The 10,441-nt window shown below is 34.5% G+C and overlaps 2 protein-coding genes across 4 annotated transcripts in view; one reads left to right on the plus strand and one right to left on the minus strand.

Moving 5' to 3' along the window:
- The window catches only part of chd4b (chromodomain helicase DNA binding protein 4b), a 34,005-nt gene extending 28,157 nt beyond the window's left edge, over positions 1–5,848 (minus strand). For all 3 annotated transcript variants that reach the window (XM_048153103.1, XM_048153104.1, XM_048153102.1), the window contains exons 1-2: positions 5,785–5,848; positions 4,904–5,079 (exon numbers count right to left, since the gene is read on the minus strand). In XM_048153103.1, coding sequence (XP_048009060.1) covers positions 4,904–5,079; positions 5,785–5,833 — 225 coding nt within the window. In that variant the 5' untranslated portion in view covers positions 5,834–5,848. The remainder of the gene's footprint in view (positions 1–4,903; positions 5,080–5,784) is intronic.
- On the plus strand, positions 4,938–9,391 carry wnt4b (wingless-type MMTV integration site family, member 4b). The gene is made up of 7 exons (XM_048153112.1): positions 4,938–5,069; positions 6,359–6,443; positions 6,783–6,914; positions 7,000–7,142; positions 7,227–7,367; positions 8,821–8,983; positions 9,092–9,391. Exons 1-7 carry the CDS (start codon positions 5,028–5,030, stop codon positions 9,259–9,261), a joined length of 876 nt encoding a protein of 291 aa, XP_048009069.1. The 5' UTR covers positions 4,938–5,027; the 3' UTR covers positions 9,262–9,391.
- Positions 9,392–10,441: the final 1,050 nt, after the last annotated feature.

Genomic DNA, 10,441 nt, shown 5'->3' on the forward strand with positions numbered 1-10,441 from the left:
ATAATATTAATTCAGTGGTCTGCAGTAATGTAGTGCAAGCATTTCAGAATGAGGTCAACAATCCATCCAATAATAATCACTGTGTGTGTCATGTTGTAGATGTTCTACTAGCATATATCTTATCTACTAGAGTGTTCTACTAGTATGTATGTAATATATATATTATATTTAAAAACATTATTATATATATATAGTATAATTGAATTGTATGTATGTTTTTAAATAATTTTATATTTAGAATGAATATATATATATATATATATATATATATATATATATATATATTCAATTTAAATATAAAATTATTTAAAAAACATAATTCAATTATATATATATATATATATATAATTGAATGTTTTTAAATAATTCTTATATTAAAAATTAAATATATTCATTTTAATATGAAATTAAAAATATAATTCAATTATATATAATATAAATTCACAATAAATATAATTGAATTATAAATTATAAATAGTTTCATATTAAAATTATATATATATATATATATATATATATATATATATATATATATATATATATATACATCCAAAAGTTTAACACTAAGATTTTTAATGTTTTTAAAAGAAGTTTCGTCTGCTCACCAAGGCTACATTTATTTAATTAAAAATACAGTAAAAAACAGTAATATTGTGAAATATTATTACAATTTAAAATAACTGTGTACTATTTAAATATATTTGACAAAGTAATTTATTCCTGTGATGCAAAGCTGAATTTTCAGCATCGTTACTCCAGTCTTCAGTGTCACATGATCCTTCAGAAATCATTCTAATATGCTGATTTGCTGCTCAATAAACATTAATGATTATTTTCAATGTTGAAAACAGTTGTGTACTTTTTTTTTCAGGATTCCTTGATGAATAGAAAGTTCAAAAGAACAGTATTTATCTGAAATAAAAAGCTTCTGTAGCATTATACACTACCGTTCAAAAGTTTGGGGTCAGTAAGAATTTTTATTTTTATTTTTTTGAAAAGAAATTAAAGAAATGAATACTTTTATTCAGCAAGATGCATTAAATCAATCAAAAGTGGCAGTAAAGACATTTATAATGTTACAAAAGATTAGATTTCAGATAAACACTGTTCTTTTGAACTTTCTATTCATCAAATAATCCTGAAAAAAAATATTGTACACAAATATTTTGTACAATTGTACACATTAAATGTTTCTTGAGTAGCAAATCAGCATATTAGAATGATTTCTGAAGGATCATGTGACACTGAAGACTGGAGCAATGATGCTGAAAATTCAGCTTTGCCCTCACAGGAATAAATTACTTTGTGAAATATATTCAAATAGAAAACAATTATTTTAAATTGTAATAATATTTCACAATATTACTGTTTTTTACTGTATTTTTAATTAAATAAATGTAGCCTTGGTGAGCAGACGAAACTTCTTTTGAAAACATTAAAAATCTTAGTGGTTCCAAACTTTTGGACTGTACTGTATATATATATATATATATATATATATATATATATATATATATAAAGAAATATGTTACAGTGTTGAATTGTTAAACTGTAATTCACAGTTCAGCACAGGTGTTCACCTGAACCCCATGTTAAATCACTCAAAACAGCCACAATTAGCCACTGTGACATCTCAAATGAGCGTGTAAAATAGATTCCGACAGATGGGACTCTTGATTTAAAAAGAAGAGATTTTATTTATGAGCAAGGGGTAAGTGGATGGAGAGATGAGGAGAAGAGAGGCGCCGGACATGACATGGGGGTGCAGGTCGCCATGGTGTTGCTGGGGGAGACAGTGCAAGACGTCACTGCGAAGGACGACAGGACACAAATACTACGAGAAGAGGGGTGAAAAAGTGCAAGGGAGGAGAGAGATAAAGGGGGCACTGCTCAAATCGAGAGAAAGGCAGTGAATCTGTAAGGGGGCACAGTTATTTATTTGCTTGCTGAGGTGCAGGAGAGTTCAGCAGTAAAAACAGACTTGGAGTATTTAAGTAAATAAATGTAAAAAAAAAAAAAGATCTACAACTACAGAGATATATCTACTAATACAACTTACATATCTGAATATTTGTACATAAACATGATATAATGTAATAAATAAAACATTAATGCAAATATTAAACATTTTAACAATAGAAAATGTATCAAAAGAAATAGTTTCTTTATATTGAGCAAAAAATGTTGAAACGTAAAAAATGTATGAATGTTTTTGCATAATATAACAAATGTATGCTATAAATATATTTAATAACATGCAAACCCAATTGGCATTTATTTTAAAGAAATGTGTAAATGACGTTTGTTAGGTATCAAATTACTTTTAAAAAAAAAGAGAGAGATTTTTTTTTTTTTTTTGGACATGTCTAAGTTTATCTGAGACGAACTGACTATATACAGACACTAAAAGACCAAGCAAATAAAAGTACTTGCAAAAATGTTTTTAGTTTTTTGGTTTGTTAGATGCTATTGGTTTAATAATTTGTTTCTACTACTGCATTTTAAACTGTGACTAAAGTGTCCGGCACTTTTGGGGGCCACAGTAGATCCATGAAATCCAAGATCTTGTCCTAATGCTCTCTCTCTCTCTCTCTCTCTCTCTCTCTCTCTGGTGATTTATTTGCCTCAGTTCTAATATTTGTCAGCACTGTGTTTTCTTCTCCTTGTCTAAATGTCATCCCTTCTTCGAAGACAATATGGAGAGAGAGAAAAAGAGGGAGCAGGGCAGAGGGAGGAAAGAAAGGGGGAGGGGGGACACTCGTAAAAAGAGCAACAAAAGTTTGGGAAAATTAAACATTAGGTAAGACACGTTCACACAGGCCCATTTCAGGACAGGTCTGAGCACTTCTCCTGCTGTTCTATCTATCAGGTTATTTATTGTTACGGCACATATTTCTCTGTCAATTTCCGCTGGCTTTCACGCACAACTCTTTTGTGAGAGTCTCAGGATTTAAGGTCAACATTTTCTGATGCACCCTTCACTGATACTAGGTAACAGATGCTCAAGTCACATGCATTGACAAAAGGAATTCCCTCTCTCTCTCTCTCTCTCTTTCACACACACACACACAGACCTGCAGATGTATGCATTTAGAAAGTGATTTGGCACTAGACTTTTGGTCAGTTGCCCTCTTTTTGACGCACAACACAAATACAAACACACAGTTGAGTGTGTTAGCATTTGTATAATCCCACGAGTTGAAGGCACCATCCTGCGGGACTCATTAAGCAGAGGTCACATATTACGTCCTGAGTAAATTGGACAATGAGTGCAAGCTCATCCCTCATTGTTAATGTACTATGGCCGAAACCTTCACCCCTCCCTTCTCTGAGGTCTCCAACCCTCCCACCCTTTATTCATCCTTCCTTTATAACCCCACAGCCATCACTTCATCCACACTTATCTGTTTTTTTTTTACCTTTGGAATTGCTCATTTTGGTGGACAGATTGGATTACTGAAATGGACACTTTTTCCCCCCACATATACTGATACAGATCTAAAGGGAATGGAAGTGCTTTCTTAGGATAATTTTTTTTTCTTTTTAGTTTATTAAAAAAAAATCTAAGAAAATGGGATTTAATAAAGGGATTTAAATCATTTATCTATATAATTAATATATTTATTTTTACTGTCCTGATTATTTTACTCAACAAAAGAGATTTTTACGTATAGGAATAGATTTTTTATTTTTTATTTTTTTGCTATGGATGCATAAAATGAATATCTCTCTCTGTGTGACAATAAGATTACAACTTAGAGGCATTTTATCTTCAAAACATAAGTGGAAATAATTACAATCATCAAGCTGATGATACATTTGGATAATTAACAGATCTGAAACTCCATTTGAGTGGTTCGTCGACAGGAATATTTTGGATCCTTTTGGACCTCAAAGTGGTAAAAATGTATCCTTTGCCTTTTGTAGTGATTGACTGAGATTTATTTATTAGATATTCATTTTTATTATATAAGAAATTTAATACATTGCAAAGGCCATCTAATTGTTTTGTTTGAATTATTTGAATTGCCTAGATTGTATTATTCTCATTAAGCAGCAAAAATATCTAAATATATTTTGATGCCAGTCATAATTTGTAAAATTACTATTATACCAGTCATTTTTGAACAAAACCAGCAACAGTTGTGGGGTGGAGGAATCAGAAATGAACACAAAATAGAACTAAAAGATCAAAAGTTTTGATCTTTTAGCTGTATTTTTTGTTCATTTCTGATCCCTCCATGCCACAAGTGTTGTTGGTTTTGTTCAAAAATAGCTTTGTTTTATTCCATGCACCTTGTTGGACGTGCACCAGATTAATCATATTACACTATTATACCAGTCATACATATGCATACAGCAGTGATTAAGTATGAGCAGTTCATATTCAAGTAATTGCTAATTATATCTATTATATCATGTAATAATATAAAAATTCAGTAATGTAATTTCCTATCTATTGATTTTGACAGATATGAGGGGAACAACCCCAACGTAACAGGCACAACTGTAAGACTGAAAGAAACACAGTTGAACACTAATTCAGAGACAGACAGGTAGACAGACAGACAGGCAATCTGATGCCAACGGTCTCCTCCGTGACTCTCACGGGACGACTCCTCCTGCTGTTGCTATGGGTACCCCACCTCACCATGGCAACCAACTGGCTGTAAGTTGGCTTGTGTGAAAGCATTTGTTTGTTATGCCATAACTTGTAATAGATGGTGACATATTTCTTTCTCACACACTTTCTTTGTTTCTTTTGTGTCTGTTTCCTCTCCATGCTGTGTTTTATTTACCTGTCCCAATATACATTAACAAATTGTCATCCTTTTATTCATATGACAATTTTTTCTCTGACACTATTTTTGTTTATTCTCCATGTTCTTCTACAATGCTGTACCTCTCTCTGTAGTTCTCTGGCACGTCTGCCACGCTCGCGTCCTGTGTCTGGCGCCGAACCATGTGGCCGTCTGAGGGGATTGTCACCGGGCCAAGTTGGGGTGTGCCGGGCACGGGGGGAGGTCATGGAGTCCGTGCGAAAGGCTGCAGAGATGGTCATTGAGGAGGTAAGAAAGCCTGAAACACAATGACTCACAATTACAATTCTGTGAACATTCTGACATTTGTTTATTCAAGAACATGATGGTAAAAAATCAGGTCAAAAATATGCATACAGAAGGTCCTTTGTCACTCATTTTATTTTTGAATATTTCTTATTTTGGAATGTCAGTTTCAGTTTAAGCACATACTTTAAAGTCCAGGCTACCACTGTTCATTTCTACAGTCATTGTCCCAGAAAAAATACAGTTCATTAAACACACATAGTCCATTTTTAATCTGTCTATTCCTTGTGACCAGAGTTGTAAAGAGTACCTGGAAAACATACTTAAGTAAAAGTAAAGATACCTTACAGCGAAAATAATTCTAATACGGCTTGAGTAAAAGTCTAAGAGTATCTGATTTTAACAGCACTTAAGTATTTTACTCGTACTGAATACAGGTCTAAAAGCTGAATTAGTCCTCAACACCTAAGAGACATGCCAGTGAAAAACAAGCAACAGTTGATTTGTGAGGAAAGCAAACATGTTTATTTTCTAAAATCAAAATGAAACTAAACACCTCAATATTGCGAAAAATCAAGGTCAACACAACTGCCTCTTATGTCCACAAACACTCAAGTCTCAAAAAGGGCATAAGTAAACCAATATCCTTCAAAAAGGTCTCTTCAATATAACAAATAATTAAAATAATATTAAGTAAAATGAAATATTCAAAGCCTACTTGCACTGGACGTCATTGGCCTCATCACCGGCTGCAGCCGTGTCCTCATCTTGAGACTCTTATTTGCTGCAATTCAGCAACTACCTGCTAAGGCACTCGCATTCGCGTAAAGTAGCCTTTGTTGACAAGTTTGGATGAGTAGCAAGTAAGTTACAGTACCTTCAATGCCATGTAGATGGTCATATCGCTTCTTTTGTCGCAGAAATACACTGTTGCAGAAAAAGTTAGGTGTCATGCAAAATGTAACAAGTTCATTACTCATCACAAATGCATTGGAGTAAAGAGTACATATACTTATTCAAAAATGTAGTCAAGTAGAGAGTAAAAGTTGCTAATATCTTTGATACTCAGTCAAACTACAGTGTAGCCAAAAAGATACTTGAGTACAGTAACTAATTACATTTTCTCGAATACTTTACACTACTGATTGTGACAACTAACCACATTTTAGGCTACAGATGTTCCAAGGCTATAAATAAGCCTTAACTTTTAAACTTTATCTAACTTTAACAGTTTCATATCTGCATATATAAACTCTGACTTATAGCTATTTGTTTCATTTTAACCACTGCAGTGCCAACATCAGTTCCGAAACCGGCGTTGGAACTGTTCCACCACTCCTCGTGGGATCAATGTGTTTGGACGAGTCATGAACCAAGGTTACAACAATGTCACAACATTTTCAAAATAACTTGCTGTCATGGCTCAATTTTTGAATGGTAATATTTTTTTTTAAAAATTATAATTTTAAGATTTTTTATATATACCATATATATTGTTATATACATGGTGTTAGTGTACGAATAGTGTTGGACAGTGGATGGCCTTCGAGTCAAAGTTAAAAACCACTATAGAATTGTTTTTATTAAATTACTCATTATTAATAAAGGACCATTTACCCACATTCTTATTATATCCATTTCACAAGACACAATCAATACTCTCAGCTTAAAAGGACAACCCAGTTTAGTCCTGCTCGGTTTATGTGCTGTGTTCAGGCACCCGTGAGGCAGCTTTTGTCCATGCTCTTTCATCGGCAGCAGTTGCCGTGGCTGTGACTCGGGGCTGTAGCAGGGGAGAACTGGAGAGGTGCGGCTGTGACCGAAAGGTCAGGGGGGTCAGTCCTGAAGGTGAGTAGTAGTAAAACATGTCAATAACAAATTCACACTGACACAAAAAACATATGCCAAATATATGCCTCTTGCTTACCCTTAGGTTTCCAGTGGTCAGGTTGCTCTGATAATCTGTCCTACGGCGTTGCATTCTCTCAGACCTTTGTGGACGAGCCAGAGAGAGCTAAAGGCATGTCGTCAGGGCGACCGCTAATGAACATTCACAATAACGAAGCAGGACGGAAGGCAAGCAAGATGTTTCACTTACTGATATCAAAACTAATCACCAACTGCATACTGATTTTTATGGTTTTCTCTGTCCATGTTCAGGCGATCCTCCATAACATGCAGGTGGAGTGTAAGTGTCATGGTGTTTCGGGGTCCTGTGAGCTCAGAACTTGCTGGAAGGTCATGCCTCCGTTCCGCCGGGTTGGTGCTGTGCTGAAAGAACGCTTCGATGGGGCCACGGAGGTATGTTACAATGGCTCTGTTCTAAACACTACTGAGCCTACATAGATAGCTGTCTTCTAAGGCAGAATCCTAAAAATTAAATTATGTCATTCCACACCCGTAAGACCTTCATTCATCTTTGGAACACAAATTAAGATATTTTTGATAAAATCCGATAGCTCAGTAAGGCCTGCATCACCAGCAATAACACTTCCTTTTTCAATGCCCAGAAAGCTACTAAAAACATTTTAAACAATTCATGTGACTACAGTGGTTCAACCTTATTATTATAAAGTGATGAGAATACTTTTTGTGTGCCAAAAATAACAAAATAATGACTTTATTCAACAATATCTAGTGATGGGCGATTTCAAAACACTGCTTAATGAAGCTTCGAAGCTTAACGAATCATTTGTTTCGAATCAGTGGTTCAGAGCGCCTATCAAACTGCCAAAGTCACGTGAACTATTGAAGTTTCAAAACACTTATAACGTAACAAAGCCTCGTTTACTGAAATCATGTGATTTTGAACCACTGATTCGAAACAAATGATTTGTAAAGCTTCGAAGCTTCATGAAGTAGTGTTTTGAAATTGCCCATCACTAGATATTGTGGAATAAAGTCACTATTTTGTTATTTTTGGCACACAAAAAGTATTCTGGTCGCTTTATAATATTAAGGTTATACCACTGTGGTCACATTAACTGTTTTAAATATGTTTTTAGTAGCTTTCTGAGCATTGAAAAAGGGAGTGTTATTGCTGGTGATGCAGGCCTTACTGAGCCATTGGATTTTATCAAAAATATCTTAATTTGTGTTCCGAAGATTAACGAAGGTCTTATTGGTTTGGAACGACATGAGGGTGATTAATTAATGACAGAATTTTCATTTTTGGGTGAACTAACCCTTTAAACCAATCGCCTTCATTGTATTAACTCAAATTTTTTATTTCATTGAACTCAAAATTTAAAGGCAACTTACTTTTTTAAGTTAAACCAACAATTATTTTTTACAGTGTAGGAACTTTGCAGCTGAACATGATTTTTTTTAAAAATAAGTTAAAATAATGCGGGCTGATGGCTTCAAAACCATATACCATCGATTAACAACCCTGTAGCTCACTGTAAGCCTATCTTTAAAGGTTTATAAGTTATTGTTGAAAATTAATTGTGATTTTCACTTACAGAATCCTGGTGTTAGGATGTTGCTAAGCTAACAACACAAAACTCTAATAAGCATAACGATACGTAGCACATGGGTAAAATAGTTCTTTTTATTAGTTTGAACTATTTGTATTGAATGAAATCCACCATCTTGGATGAGTTTGTTGCAATGCATTCTGGGATTATATTCTCTGTGAAGGATACATGCAATGCTGCATTAGAATTTTGCTATTGCTACTGTAGAAGGCAGCATAAATAGGTTAATGTAATATTTGACAAGTTCAAGGGTCACGGCCACACTTTCTGCTTAGGTACGGCTGACACGTGTGGGCTCTCGCACAGCTCTCCTTCCACGGGACCCCCAAGTGAAGCCACCAGCCACACGGGATCTTGTCTACTTGGCTTCTTCACCAGATTTCTGCCGCTTAGACCCAGACAATGGCATACCTGGTACTGCAGGACGACGTTGTAATGGTAAAAGTGTAGAAATCAGAACTACTTACTAAATCTGTATAAATTCTCTGATTTTACATGTCATTTCATCACTCTTTACTCATCCTTTCCTATTGTTCCACATCCCAGGAACCTCACGGTTGGCACCAGATGGATGTGAACTGTTGTGTTGTGGCCCAGGTTTCCGAGCAGGCCGGGCTGAGGTGGTGCAGCGCTGCTCCTGTAAGTTCTCCTGGTGCTGCTCAGTTCGCTGCCAGCAGTGTAAGAACACGGTGCTTATACACACCTGCCGAGAATGAGAAATACCTGGAAGAAGCTCACAACTACACCAGAAGCACCTCATCTCATGCCAGCCTACATTAATGCCCACATGAAGAAGAACAAAAGAGCTCCATCCAAAACATCCTGCATCATTGTCCTGAATTTGGTGACTTTAAAGTTCTTTCAAATTACAATTATTTTCATCTTCAATAGTACTTTTGTTGAAAGGCAATGTGTTAATCTGGAACACAGAAACCATTACATTTCTTAAATGCTCAAATACATGTAAAACACAAAAACCATTAACTAACTTGCTCAGACAACGCTCTTAAAGCTGAGATTAACCCCTGAATAACACCAGGAGAATAATTTTAGTTTAGTCTGTGAGGCCTTAGCATTAAATTCTAGTCTTTAGCTGCTCTCTCTGTTTACTGTATTTATGATTTCTTTTCAGTTTTGCTGATGTTTGTGTTTATTTATTTAAGTTCATCATGCGTGTGTGGCATTATCTCTGGATGGAAAGTTCCACCTGCAAACTCTTCGGCTTCAGCTGTGTTTTGTTTCAGCTTGTCCTATTGCATAGAGGCCCATTTATTACTATTGTCTCATTTTTATAATCTATATGGCGTAAAATAAAGTTGTTTGAAATCTTAAATGTGGAAAGAGGTTGTGTTTGTTAATTATGGATACCTTTTAAATGAGTAATATTTACACTGAAGTTTGGGGTTGGTAAGATTTTATTTATTTATTTTTTTTAAAGTTGTCTCTTGTACTCACCAAGGCTGCATTCATTGGACTAAAATACAGTAAAAACAACTTTTCCATTTTATTTTTATTATAAAATGTATTTTATTTCTGTGATGGCAAAGCTGAATTTTCAACATCAGTCTTCAGCGACACATGATCCTTCAGAAATCATTCTATTATGCTGATTTGGAAACATTTCTTATTAATGTTGAAAGCAGTTGTTCTGGTTATATTTTTGAGACTAGGCTTAAGCCTTGTCTGTGAAACCAGGGGTTAATGTCTTTACTGTCATGCTGATCAATTTATGTTTCCTTGCTGGATAAAAAAAGTATTAATTTCTAAATAAAAAAAATAAATAAATAAAAAAAAAAAAAGAGAAATTTGCCTACCCCAAACTTTTGAACAGCAATGTACATGTTTTATGCCACACAATTCCGTAATCTTCTAATAAGCAGGATACAAATACAGCCG

Source organism: Megalobrama amblycephala, linkage group LG13 (genome assembly GCF_018812025.1).
Source record: "Megalobrama amblycephala isolate DHTTF-2021 linkage group LG13, ASM1881202v1, whole genome shotgun sequence".
Lineage (NCBI taxonomy): Eukaryota > Metazoa > Chordata > Actinopteri > Cypriniformes > Xenocyprididae > Megalobrama > Megalobrama amblycephala.

Coding starts and splice junctions, on each gene's coding strand:
- wnt4b (XM_048153112.1), top strand. CDS start 5,028: ATGGAGTCCGTGCGAAAGGCTGCAGAGATGGTCATTGAGGAG. Junction 5,070..6,358: donor CAGAGATGGTCATTGAGGAG/GTAAGAAAGCCT, acceptor TAACCACTGCAG/TGCCAACATCAGTTCCGAAA. Junction 7,143..7,226: donor ATAACGAAGCAGGACGGAAG/GCAAGCAAGATG, acceptor GTCCATGTTCAG/GCGATCCTCCATAACATGCA.